Source organism: Schistocerca nitens, chromosome 8 (assembly GCF_023898315.1).
Source record: "Schistocerca nitens isolate TAMUIC-IGC-003100 chromosome 8, iqSchNite1.1, whole genome shotgun sequence".
In the NCBI taxonomy this organism is placed as follows: domain Eukaryota; kingdom Metazoa; phylum Arthropoda; class Insecta; order Orthoptera; family Acrididae; genus Schistocerca; species Schistocerca nitens.
Genome location: NC_064621.1, coordinates 559,697,331 through 559,711,246, shown reverse-complemented (window position 1 = coordinate 559,711,246; position 13,916 = coordinate 559,697,331). Strand labels below are relative to the sequence as shown.

The 13,916-nt window shown below is 39.7% G+C and overlaps 1 protein-coding gene across 1 annotated transcript in view; it reads left to right on the top strand.

Annotated features, from left to right (window-relative positions):
* Positions 1–13,916, top strand: part of LOC126198464 (E3 ubiquitin-protein ligase SH3RF1) — a 254,667-nt gene that overhangs the window by 165,198 nt on the left and 75,553 nt on the right. Inside the window, exon 12 of the mRNA XM_049934810.1 lies at positions 1,277–1,431. Coding sequence (XP_049790767.1) covers positions 1,277–1,431 — 155 coding nt within the window. The remainder of the gene's footprint in view (positions 1–1,276; positions 1,432–13,916) is intronic.

The following is a 13,916-nucleotide window of genomic DNA, read 5'->3' as shown; positions in this document are numbered from 1 at the left end:
CAATGAGTCCATTGCATGCACAGATTCAGGCACCATTGCATACACAAACTCAAGCGGTGTCGCCAAACGTGTTCTTCGATCAGTTTCCGAAAACCAAAGAGAGCAATGCAAAAACTGGACATGGAATGGTAGTAAGGATTGAACCAGAAGCCCAGACACTTGAGCCAGAAGCTGCGCAGTCTCATGTGTTATTATCATTGCTGTGAGAACTACTGACACATAGTGTATTTGGCGTGCTGCTTGAATTTACATGTGCAACAGCCTGATTGGCTAACTTCAGTGTTAATTAACTCTGAAATGATGCACTGTATTAAATTTTCTTAACTATTCTCACCAAAACTTACCCTGCAACACACTTACAAGCTTTTCAGACTGTTTCTGATGACAACCCTTTATAATAGCTTGTAAAAGGATAATGGGAATCAACACTTTTCATACTTGGCTAGTAAACAGATCCATTTAGTAGAAAGATCTTTTATGTTGACATAAGTCACTTCAGTAGTACCAGTATAGCTTTTTCATAATGAAGTAACACATATTTCACGTTAACTCTGTTAGTGTCATCACATTATTCATAACTGTTACTTTCTAGCACTTGTGGTATATATTTTTTTCAAAATAAAATTTGAACATCAGTTGTAAAATGCAAATATTCATTTCACTTAATTGGTTTTGACAGAATACTCAATCTTCAGAAGTCTACAAAATTTAGGAAAAAATAAATCCCTAGAACATGGGCATAGATGTATGTAAAGTACAGTACCGTATTACCGAAACTCACGTAATATTGGTTCAGCAGATGTCATTTCCTAAGTTCAGTGAATTGTAATGCCATGACATATTGCAGTGTGTAGGTAGTGTATGTGATAATTACATCCTCAGTGGACATCACAATAAACTTCACTAATAGCTTGACAAGCTTGAACTGACGTAAGGCATCAAGTTCATCACATTTCATTGTTTCTGTGCCAGTGTAAATAACAAATTTTTCCTCTTTGGATGACTCCAAGAGAATTATCAAAATGATCAGCACCACTCATGATGCAATCTTCTGTGTGTGTATATATATAGCAATTGCCATAAACCACTTGTCATGTGAATCTCATCTCCTCTTGGAGCTATGCAGATATTTAAAAGAGATATTCCTTTCTTGGATTTTGTGTCGCCTTTAGTAGAGTGACGGGAGAGTTATTGATTTTCCTTACACATGACAGGCCAGATTGGACACTAAACATGATATCTGTCATAATTTCTTCATATCTTCTTTGTTTTACAGGCAAAAGAGAAAAAAGAGAAAGGTGTTGGTTTAATGCGTCGTCTGACTAGCATGAAAAAGTCAAAATCACCACCTCCAACTACATATTCAATGGATAACCCTGTGTTTGAAGATGGTACGGTGGCAGCAAGTCCATCACATCCGGTTCACGTCAGGTAAGGACGTTAGTCTTGTGGCTTGCTTTTGCAACATTCCTTGCTGCTGAAGTTATGAACTAGTTTTTTCTGCTAGAGTATTCTGTAAGGCTGGATTTAATTTCATTAAATAAATTTCAAAATTTTATCAAATATATGTTTGATACCAAAGGATGCTGCTGCTGCTGCCGCCCACTTACTGTATGCAAGGACATCAGGTACTCTAGTAAACAGGCTTTGTGCATTTCTTCTTTCCTCACAACATTTGGATTTCCATGTCAAAATAAATACAGAGGAATGTAATCTGATGATTATTTATAAATTTAGTGATGTACAATGTACAAAATACTCCATATTCACTTAAGGCATAAAAACAAGACAGAACTTTACAAACTCCCCCACCCCTCTGGCTGTATTGGTTATTTATGCCCATTTATGAGCAGTATGGTAAGTTTGTTATTTTTGTGCATAGTAGTGCTGCAGTGGTAACAAATTGCCATCAGGCATCCAGATTTAGCTTTCCTTTGACTTCCATTAATCACTAAACCCAAATACACTCTCTCTCTCTCTCTCTCTCTCTCTCTCTCGTGGCTGTTTGTGTGGTGTGTGTTTCCTTGTTCACCTCATTAACAAAACCTTCTCATTTACTTTAAAATATCAGTGCCCTGAAATTAATAATCTAGATCAGGGCCACTCACCAAGGCTGATTGTCTAGCATGTAGTCTTCTTTACGTAAACAGAACGATGAGTGAGAGAGTGACAGTAAGAGCCACAGGACATCTTGCCTGCTGGCCTCAGTTGTCACATGACAAAATTTTAACAATAACTGTTTTTAGCGCTACCAGGTGGTTATAATTAAACTGATGATGTTTTGAGTGCTGCAGTGCGGGCTTATACATCACAGGTTGCTGAATCATCATAGGTATGTTTATTAATTGGTGTGCTCACAGGGTATGCTGGAAAAAATTAGTGTTCCACTTTCTGCAACAAGGTGAAAATATGGCCCTGTAAGCAGTTAATGTGGTGTTGTTTTAGGAAGAGGTGAAGAACGATGGAACACGTGACAAAAATAGTTCTGGTGTGCTTATTAGGATTTGGTCACAAGTTACTACATGTGTTTAATGTGGTCTCCCGACTCAGGAATGTCGACAGTTGCTCACAAGCATATCATTGTAAGCAGAGTGATATGTTGTTGGTGCTTTCCTTCTGATCAGGAAGAGTCTGTTTACAGTCCTGATACACAGTCTTTCAGATATCCAAACAACCAGAAGTCATGGATTTAGGTCAGAGGATGTGGAAGGCCCACATCTTGAAATTGCTTAGAGATGATGCAGTCATTGCCACAGATTTCTTGAAGTAAATTTTCCACCTGGCAAGAGAGATGTAATGTCACCCCATCTTGCATAAAAATAGTAGTGTGGCCACAGTTGCATTCTTGCAAAACTGGAATCACCTGTTGCAGAACTAGGTACTCATAATATGCAAATGTCGCTGTCACCTAACAGGCCCGCGAGGTGTCATCTCCTCAAAGAAAAACCATCCGGGGATGAAGGAGCTTGTGAAACCACACCACAATCACGTAAGATGAGTGCAGCAGATGTTCCTGCGCAACATGTGATGGAGTAGAACCCCAGATGTGGCATTTCTATGCATTCATGGCACTGTGCCGAGTAAATTGTGTCCCATGCATCCAGAGAATATTCCCTGGTCACATGTCATCCATTTCCAGGTGTGGAAAAAAAAGGGCAAATTCATGGCTTTATAGCCTGTCTTGGGCTTCATTTGTTGCATGTCCTTAATCTTGCAGGGATACCAGCGTAAAATGCACTGCAAAATCTTTTGAACTGTTGACCAGGAAGAGATAATTTGCATGTCACAGCATGAGCACTGGTTGCAGAATTTAAGGCATGTATGTGCTGCATGGTTGGCTATAGCTACAGAAACTTAATCAGCAACTGCCATGGAAATGGGTCACCTCCGTCTCCCTCCTTAGACCATTTATTGGTATGGGGCCTCTTTGCAGCTTTATCTGTCAGCAATATTCCTGGGATGCAGCACTACTATTGCTGCAACTTTGGTAAAACTACTTTACCAGTATTGCACAGTATTTGTTCTCAGTAGGCCTAGTCATTGTGTATGGCACAGAGAACTTCAACCTTTTTAAGCCTTTAAACCAACAGTACTTCACAAAAGAAATCAACATGTGTCACCAAGTGACAAACAGCATACTCATGTCAAAACAGCAAACATTTCACATTCTGACTGCCTACAGTGCCATATTTTCACCTGGTGGCAGAAAGTGGAACTTCTTTTCCTTCAGCATACTCAATGTGCACACTAATTAATGAACATACCTACAGTGTTTTAGCATCCTGCAATGTATACAGGGTGTTACAAAAAGGTACGGCCAAACTTTCAGTAAACATTCCTCACACACAAATAAAGAAAAGATGTTATGTGGACATGTGTCCGGAAATGCTTAATTTCCATGTTAGAGCTCATTTTATTTTCATCAGTATGTACTGTACTTCCTCGATTCACCGCCGTGATTTCATACGGGATACTCTACCTGTGCTGCTAGAACATGTGCCTCTACAAGTACGACACAACATGTGGTTCATGCACGATGGAGCTGCTGCACATTTCGGTCCAAGTGTTCGTACGCTTCTCAACAATAGATTCGGTGACCGATGGATTGGTAAAGGCGGACCAATTCCATGGCCTCCACGCTCTCCTGACCTCAACCCCCTTGACTTTCATTTATGGGGGCATTTGAAAGCTCTTGTCTACGTAACCCTGGTACCAAATGTAGAGACTCTTCGTGCTCGTATTGTGGACGGCTGTGATACAATACGCCATTCTCCAGGGCTGCATCAGCGCATCAGGGATTCCATGCGACGGAGGGTGGATGCATGTATCCTCGCTAACGGAGGACATTTTGAGCATTTCCTGTAACAAGGTGTTTGAAGTCACGCTGGTACGTTCTGTTGCTGTGTGTTTCCATTCCATGATTAATGTGATTTGAAGAGAAGTAGTAAAATGAGCTCTAACATGGAAAGTAAGCGTTTCCGGACACATGTCCACATAACATATTTTCTTTCTTTGTGTGTGAGGAATGTTTCCTGAAAGTTTGGCCGTACCTTTTTGTAACACCCTGTATACCCTGGACTGCAGCACTCAAAACATCATTAGTTTAAATATAATCATCCGGTACATGGGAGTCAGTATCTTTTTACCAATTTTGATAGATATGCAAATTGTCATAAAGTGCTAAGTCCTATTGAGTAATTCAGTTTGCTGTGGCATTATGCCATAAATCACATGATACTTACATGACAAGTGTGAGGCAGTAATCCATGACCTGAAAGCCAGTCTGTAGTATTCACCACTTAATTAAAAAATTTGTATTTTTTTCAATGTAATGACAAAAGCATTAAATAGCTCCATCTTCACTTAAGCAGCAATTGCGATGGTAGTTTTTAGCTTCAATAACAGATATGTTGTGGAGAAGTAGTCCCATTATTTGCAGCAAGGAGATCATCTAGGAAGAGAATCTGCAGAGAGAATCAGCTGGAAACTTTCTTGTAAGATATTTAATGATCTGAAACCATTTTCTACAGACTACTTGATTTAAGAGTGTCTTTTAATAGCAGAAGGAGAATAGTGTCTACAACTAGTGCCCAACATTGAGAGTCCAATGCAAGAAAAAACAAAGATATTGAGAAGGAAATAATAGAAAATTATTTTGTACTGATTTCCTGTGTCTTCATTTTGTTTTGGTTTCTCACTGTTCTGTAGGTGTTAGCTGATTGCTAGATATTGTGATCAGTGATTAACTTACTCATTTCTGTTTGCAAATCGGGAAGTCTTTGCACCCCTCCCCCCCCCCCCCTTTTTATCCAAATTACAGTTGTAAATGCAGAGTCAACATATCTGTTTGGCCCGGGCCTTATTTGGCAGTAGCACGGCGGAATAGTGCTGCTGTCAATTGTTGAAGATGGTGATTGTGCTTGACATGTTGACAGTGTAGGAGCAGTGAAGTCTTGATTCATTTCCTCTCGCACAAAGAATGAGTGCCCATTGAAATCCACAGGGAAATGCAGTTCCTGTGTGAGGAACAGTGTTTTACTGTGAGAAGTGTGAGATGGTGGTGTTGAAAGGTCGAAAAAGGCTGTGAAAACTTGCATTACAATAAGCATTTGGGGACACCACGTTTGTCACAGGATGACGTCATATCCAACATGAATGCAATGGTGAAATTGGATTGGCATGTACACCTCAAGACATTTCTCAGGAGCTTGGCATTTTTTTATCTGGGAGTGTTTAAGACCATGTTCATGGGTCCTTAGGGTGCTGGAAGGTTTCATGTCGGAGGATGCCTAAACAGTTGAATGGTACGATAAATGGCAAGAGAATTAGTGCTTCACTGAGTCACCTGCGAGGAGGATGACAGTTTTCTGGACTGTTGTTACTGACAATGAAATATGGATACTGCATTTCATGCTGGAATTGAAGGGGGAGCATGGTGTGGAAACATCCAGATTCACTTGAGACAAAAAAATTCTGTTCAGTGCCATCTGTCGGGAAAGTGCTGTTAACGGTCTTCTAGGGTGGTTATGGACCTCTCCTGCCAACCCGAGCAGGGAATATCAGCACCCAGGGCAGGAAAGGGGAGGAAGAGTGTGGTTCATTTGTCAATAGGTGCAGCCATCAGTACTGATAATTACTGTTCCACACTGTCATGTCTACAGGCTGCCGATAACAAGAACTGCTGAAGGATCCTCGATGGCAATGTGATTACCCCCATGGCAGCGCAAGGCCAGTTGTGGTGATCAGAACTGCCGACAAGCTCCGGTCGTTTCACTGGGAGAGTCTGGGCTACCCAGCATACAGTCCAGACCTTGCCCCTATTTATTTGTGCATTCTCAATCCACTGAAGAAGTTACTAGCAGGACAGCGATTCACGTGCAACTATGAAGCAAAGGCAACATCTGATGGTGGTTCCACAGTCAGTCGGACGAATTTTATCATAGGGTTGTCTCAGATTTAGTGCTGTGGTGGAACAAATGTCTGAAATGGTGTGAGGACTATGAGGAAAAATAGTCGGGCACATAGAATAGTACATATAATAATAAGTACCTTAGCTGTATGTACCTTATTTTGGTTAGTAAAAAATAGGGGCAAAGACTTTCTGATTTGTCCTCGTAGTTTATAGTTACTTTTAGTCTGTGGCGTTTATTTGCTTGCAGGTCTTTCCCTTTCATTATAAAGTGTTTGTTATTAAGTTCACTGCAACACTTTTTTAATGATTAACAGTTACATGTGTTTGATCAATATTTCTGAGATTTTTCTTGAGGTTCCCCTATTTCGAATCAGTCTTCAGAACATTTGCTTGTTTATGACTAAGAAAAACGGCATCTGCTATATTTTATTTGCGACACTATTACTTCTGATAGATTGAGCTTGGGGCCACTGTGCACCACATGACGCATTCTACGATGCACCTGTCACTCTATGGTACTACTTTTTTCGGTGGACACTCTCACTCCTAGGGCCTGTGCTCCATGGAGCAAGAGCCAGTCTCATTGCTGCGTAGAACACTAGCATGAACAGTCTTGATTTAGACTAAGTTATCATGGTTAAAGTACAGGTAGCTAAAGTTTATCTGTTACTTGTGCAGAAACACAGGTTTTCTGATGACATTGTAATTTTGTCAGAGACAGCAAAGGTTTGGAAGAAGAATCGTGTCATGGAAAGAGGTTACAAGATGAACATCAACAAAAGTAAGACAAGGGTAATAGGATGCAGTCAAATTAATCAGACAGTACTTATATAATTAGATTAGGAACTGAGACATCAAAAACAGTATCCAAATTTTGGTATTCAGACACCAAAATAATAGATGATGGCAGTGACAATATTTCACAAATGAATAGAGATATTCAGGCAGTAAAAACAGCAAATTAAATATAAAATTGAGGTGGCTGTCAGAGCTCTAATACTGCCAGTAGTTCCACAGCTACATGAAACCAACAAAAATGCTTCATTACTGTACTTAGAAATCAATTAATGCCGTTAACAAAATTGATAAAACTCTCAGGAAGAGGCCAACAGATGCTGATGAGAAGCGAATCAGGGTAGTGTCAGTTGGAGGGTGCTAATGGGAGATAAAGGGTGTATACTCTGAGATGTGCATGTAGAGAGGAGACAACTGTACGAGACACATTTGCGAGACAGCTGTGACAATTTGGGTTGCAAGTTAACCACATTAATAAAGTATTTCTCATGAGAAGTGCTAAATTCAGGACTGTAAATTCTGGAGGGGCTTTATGTTTGGCACATCATGAGCAGCACCGAGTACTTTAACTTTTGATGGAACTTTGCATCCACAGTGATGCTAGGCTTTCGATGCTAAAAGTTGTTCGGACTTAACGATAGTTAGTCGATGATTCAGTGTCTTCGGAGGGACGTGTATAATTTAGCATTAGTAAGTCCGGTTTGCCATACTGGTTCTATGATTCACGACACTCTGCACATTTGTCTGAGTATAATAAACCATTTACAGAACTTACGTTCTCACATGTGTTGATTAATGTTAAATCAGCACTACATTGTAATTTTTAAGGAATATGTATTAGGCGATTTCAATGATAAATGTTCACAGGAACAAAATGTGAGGGTGCAAAACCCCTTTGATATGGATGAGCTACTAACATTAAATGGTTATCCATCCAGCGCCTTCCACTGCCAGGATAAAATTGTTGATATTAAGAAAGAACTTTTATATTATTTTAAAACCCCAGTTAGGAGCAAAGGTCAAGGTTCACCAGATGTGGGTCACAATAGTTAAGCAGAGACTTGCACAGGATAGACTAGCATGGAGAACTGCATCAAATCAGTCTTTGGGCTAAATACCACAACAACACTACCATTTGTAAATATAAAAAAGGCATTTGGACTCAACACAGGAAACATACTTCACAGGGATTGTTTAGAAAATACTGAGCCATGAATACATCCTTAGACAATAACTTTCAGTGATTCTGATCTTACCTAGGGCTTTAAAATAAAATAAAGTTTATATGAATGTTAATGGTTTTATCCCTGCATAGTGTATGTGATGCACAGATAACTGAAATATCACGGCTAATGTGAACAATGCAAAACATCAGTATGCCATTTTTACAGTCTGTCTAAGAGCTGTCATTTCTTCGAGAGTGGACAGCTGACATCGTTCTCAATGGCTGGGTTTTTCTCTCCACCAGCCAAGAACATGTGTCTGTCAGCAAGACCCTTGCTGTCCAGTGCATGCTGACTCACTCCTCTTAAATAAGCTAACCACCACATGGCTGCTAGCTCTCATTGTGCTGTCATACTGTGCATGTATATCATCACATTGTCTGACAGGGATATCATCTCGTTTTGTCACAAACTACACTGTAGTTCATAGGAATTGTAAACAGTGAAGAACTGTGGGGTCAAGGAGATTTGAATTCTTGTCTGACTATATGGTCCACTGGAGCTGTGAAGGACACACTAAGTACTATATTTTCTTGGTCCAGAGAGTGTGGGAAATGACAGAAGTTGAATAAATGAGTATGTGATCATCTCGCTGAACAGCGAGTATGTGATCATCTCACAGAACAGCAAATGTCATATGTTCTGAAGTATATTTGTCAATTGTCTTTGGAAAAATGCTTAATTTTTGCGTAGAGCAGCACTGAGACAGAAAAAATAGGTAAAATATGATAACTGGTATTGCTGTTCAGTGGTAAGATGCTTCTATTGTTGTATTGGACTAAATCCATTTTGACTGCTGCTGCTCTTGACAACGAGTGAAACAATTAGGAAAAACACAGTTATCACTTATCTGACACAGAGTGGGCTGTATGAGAGCACAAGTGCTCTTCAACCTGTATTTACAGATTGTTTAATTGTTCTGCTAATTTATTATTTTTCTGTTGATCATTATGGTCAACAGTGCCATATTTGAGCAATTATTTTAAGGAAACTCTATTGAAAGCTGAATAACATTGATAAATTTAATTACTTGTTTAAATTTGCTGTATACTACAAATTCATTGGATATTCCAAGATTGATATTATCATCACAGTAGTTGTCACAGGGAAGAATTTCAGTGGTAAGAGTTTATTTTGGCTGAGGTCCTCATGCTGTTCTTCTATGATGTATAGAAAGGATGGTGGATAAAAAAGGGTATTTTGAAAGAGGTGCCAGTTTTCCAGGTGTAACAGAAGAAAATACTATGAAAAATATCACAAATCCTTTTAATTCAATATAATGTTGGGGAATTAATTCTCAAACTACTACTAATCACTCCCTAGCCACAGTTCCCATGCAATCCACATCACAATAAATAAATCAATCCTGATATGGATGGTATCAAAATGTTGTTCCTCGGGTAAGTGGCTCAATACGCTTTCTTTTGTTTTAAATTGAAATTTTTTTCCAGCTTCACAGAAAAATGTTCTATAATGGAAACCACGGAAATTCAATTTCGTATGAAGATTTGGATCAAAGTAGTCACTGGCTCAAATATAGAATTCCTCTAAATATGTGAAAATATGTCTCCTGTTGATTGCTTACACTTGTTCTCTTTAAGAGTGTACATTGTCTTGTATGAGCTAAGTTGCGTTTTGTAACTGCATGTGCATGTTATACAATTTATAGATTCATGCGTTTCAAAGCACAAGCGGTTTGTGTTTAAACCTTCTCACTGTAAGCTTTGTCATATTTGCATGCTGTGTTTATTTTTGTGTGACTTGATGCGTATGGACTCAGTTCTGTTGGTTGATTAGTAAATTGAACATGTTGTAGAAATAAATGTACTTAAATGAATGCGAGCAACATTAGTGTGATTAAACTGAAGTAGACTTGTTGTGTGTTGTGGTCTTCATTCCAGATACTGGTTTGAGGCAGCCCTCTATGCTACTCTATCTTGTGCAAGCTTCTACATCTCAGACTAAATGCTGCAACCTACATCCTTCTGAATTTGCTTAGTGTATTCATCTCTTTGTCTCACTCTACGATTTTTACCCTCTACGCTGCCCTCCAATACTAAAGTAGTGATTCTTTGATGCCTCAGAACATGTCCTACCAACTGATCACTTCTTCTAGTCAAGTTGTGCCACAAATTTCTCTTCTCCCCAATTCTGTTCAGTACCTCCTCACTAGTTATGTGATCTACCCATCTAATCTTCAGCATTGTTCTGTAGCACCACATTTCGAAAACTTCTACTCTCTTCTTGTCTCAACTATTTATTGTCCATGTTTCACTTCCATTTGTGGCTACATTCCATACAAATACTTTCAGAAGAGACTTCCTGACCCTTAAATCTACACTCGATGTTAACAAATTTCTCTTCTTCAGAAACACTTTCCTTGACATTGCCAGTCTACATTTGGTATCCTCTCTACTTCGACCATCATCAGATATTTTGCACCCCAAATAGCAAAACTCGTCTACTACTTAAAGTGTCTCATTTCCTGATCCAATTCCCACAGCATCATCTGATTTAATTCGACTACATTCCATTATCCTTGTTTTGCTTTTGTTGATGTTCATCTTATATCCTCCTTTCAAGACACTGTCCAGTCCGTTCAGCTGCTCTTCCAGGTCCTTTGCTGTCTCTGACAGAATTACAATGTCATCGGCAAATCTCAGAGTTTTTATTTCTTCTCCATGGACTACTCCAAAATTTTCTTTTGTTTCCTTTACTGCTTGCTCAATATACAGACTGAGTAACATCGGGGATAGGCTACAACCCTGTCTCACTCCCTTCCCAACCACTGCTTCTCTTTCATGCTCCTCCACTCTTATAACTGCCATCTGGTTTCTGTACAAATTGCAAATAGCCTTTCGCTCCCTGTATTTCACCCCTGCCACCTTCAGAATTTGAAAGAGAGTATTCCAGTCAACATTGTCAAAAGCTTTCTCTAAGTCTACAAATGCTAGGAACGTTGGTTTGCCTTTTCTTAATCTATCTCTGAAGATAAGTTGCAGGGTCAGTATTGACTCACGTGTTCCAACATTTCTATGGAATCCAAACTGATCTTCTCCAAGGTCAGCTTCTTCCAGTTTTTCCATTCATCTGTAAAGAATTTGTGTTAGTATTTTGCAGCTGTGGCTTATTAAACCGATAGTTCGGTAATTTTCACACCTGTCAACACCTGCTTTCTTTGGGATTGTATTTATTATATTATTCTTGAAGTCTGAGGGTATTTCGCTTGTATCTTACATCTTGCTCACCAGATGGTAGAGTTTTGTCAGGGCTGGCTCTCCCAGTGCTATCAGTAGCTCTAACGGAATGTTGTCTACGCCCGTGGCCTTGTTTCGACTTGGGTCTTTCAGTGCTCTGTCAAACTCTTAACGCAATATCGTGCCTCCCATTTCATATTCATCTACGTCCTCCTCCATTTCCATAATATTGCCGTCAAGTTCATTGCTCTTGTATAGACCCTCTATATACTCTTTCCACCTTTCTGTTTTCCCTTCTTTGCTTAGAACTGGTTTTCCATGTGAGCTCTTGGTATATATACAGGTGGTTCCCTTTTCTCCAAACATCTCTTCAATTTTCCTGTAGGCAGTATCTATCTTACCCCTAGTGAGATAAGCCTCTACATCCTTACATTTGTCCTCTAGCCATTCCTGCTTAGCAATTTTTCACTTGCTGTCCATCTCATTTTTGAGATGTTTGTATTCCTTTTTGCCTGCTTCATTTACTGCATTTTTATATTTTCTCCTTTCATCAATTAAATTCAATATTCTTCTGTTACCCAAAGATTTCTACAATCCCTCGTCTTTTTACCTACTTGATCCTCTGCGGCCTTCACTATTTTCTCTCTGGAAGCTATCCATTCTTCTTCTACTGTATTTCTTCCCCCTGTATTTGTCAGTTGTTCCCTAATGCTCTTTCTGACACTCTCTACAACCTCTGTTTCGTTTAGTTTATCCAGGTCCCATCTCCTTTTTGCAGTTTCTTCAGTTTTAATCTACAGCTCGTAACCAACAGATTGTGTTCAGAGTCCACATCTGCAACTGGAAATGTCTTACAATTTAATACCTGGTTCCTAAATCTCTGTCTTACCATTATATAATCTATCTGATACCTTCTAGTATCTCCAGGATTCTTCCATGTGTAGAACCTTCTTTTATGATTCTTGAACCAAGTGTTAGCTATGATTAAGTTAAGCTCTGTCCAAAATTCTGCCAGTTGGCTTCATCTTTAATTCCTTACCCCCATTGCATATTCACCCACTGCTTTTCCTTCTCTTCCTTTTCCTGCTGTCGAATTCCAGTCCTCCATGACTATTAAATTTTCGTTCCCCTTCAGTGTCCTTTACCTCATTGTACATTTCTTTAGTCTCTTTGTCATCTGCAGAGCTAGTTGGCGTATAAACTTGTACTATTGTGTTAGTTGTGGGCTTCATGCCTATCTTGACTGCAACAATGCACTCACTGTGCTGTTCATAGTAGCTTACCTACCTTTCTATTTCTTTATTCATTATTAAACCTACTCCTGCATTACCGCTTTTTGATCTTGTCTTAATAACCCTGTAGTCTTGTTCCTCCTGCCACTGAACTTCACTAATTCCCACTATATCTAACTTTAACCTATCCATTTCCCTTTTTGAATTTTCTAACCTACCTGCCTGATTAAGGTATCTGACATTCCACACTCAAATCTGTAGAACGCCAGATTTCGGTTTCCTGATAACGAGGTGGTCCTCAGTAGTCCCCGCCTGGAGATCCAAATGGGGGACTAATTTTTCTCCAGAATATTTTACCCAAGAGGACCTCATCATCATTTAACCGTACAGTAAAGCTGCATGCCCTTGGGAAAAATTACAACTGTAGTTTCCCCTTGCTTTCAGCCGTTCGCAGTACCATCACAGCAAGACCGTTTTGCTTAATGTTACAAGGCCAGATCAGCCAATCATCCAGACTGTTGCCCCTGCAACTACTGAAAGGCTGCTGTCCCTCTTCAGGAACCACATGTTTGTCTGGCCTTTCAACAGATACCTCTCCGTTGTGGTTGCACCAGCGGTACGGCTATCTGTGTCGCTGAGACTCACAAGCCTCCCCACCAGCGGCAAGGTCTATGCTTCAAGGGCAGGGGGGGGGGGGGCATTAAAAATCGAATAAAAAAAGTCTTGATCGCATTTTCAGATTTTTAATGTGTCAGCAACCGGTTTTGGACCTTTCCTCAAACTATCTTCAGGCTTTTCCCCACCATTATGGCTGGTGGTGGTGGCGAATGAATTGAGATCCGTAGAAGTAAAGTTGTCACTTTCATGGATCTCACTCCGTCTGTTGCTATCAGCAGCCATAATGGCGGGGAAAAGCCCAAAGATGGTCTGGGGAAAGGGCTGCAACCGGTTGCTAACAAATAAAAAATCTGAAAATGCAATCGAGACTGTTTTTATTTGATTTTTAGTATTTTACTCTGATCACTGTGCTCCAATTACAGAATGCCTTCTAAAATGT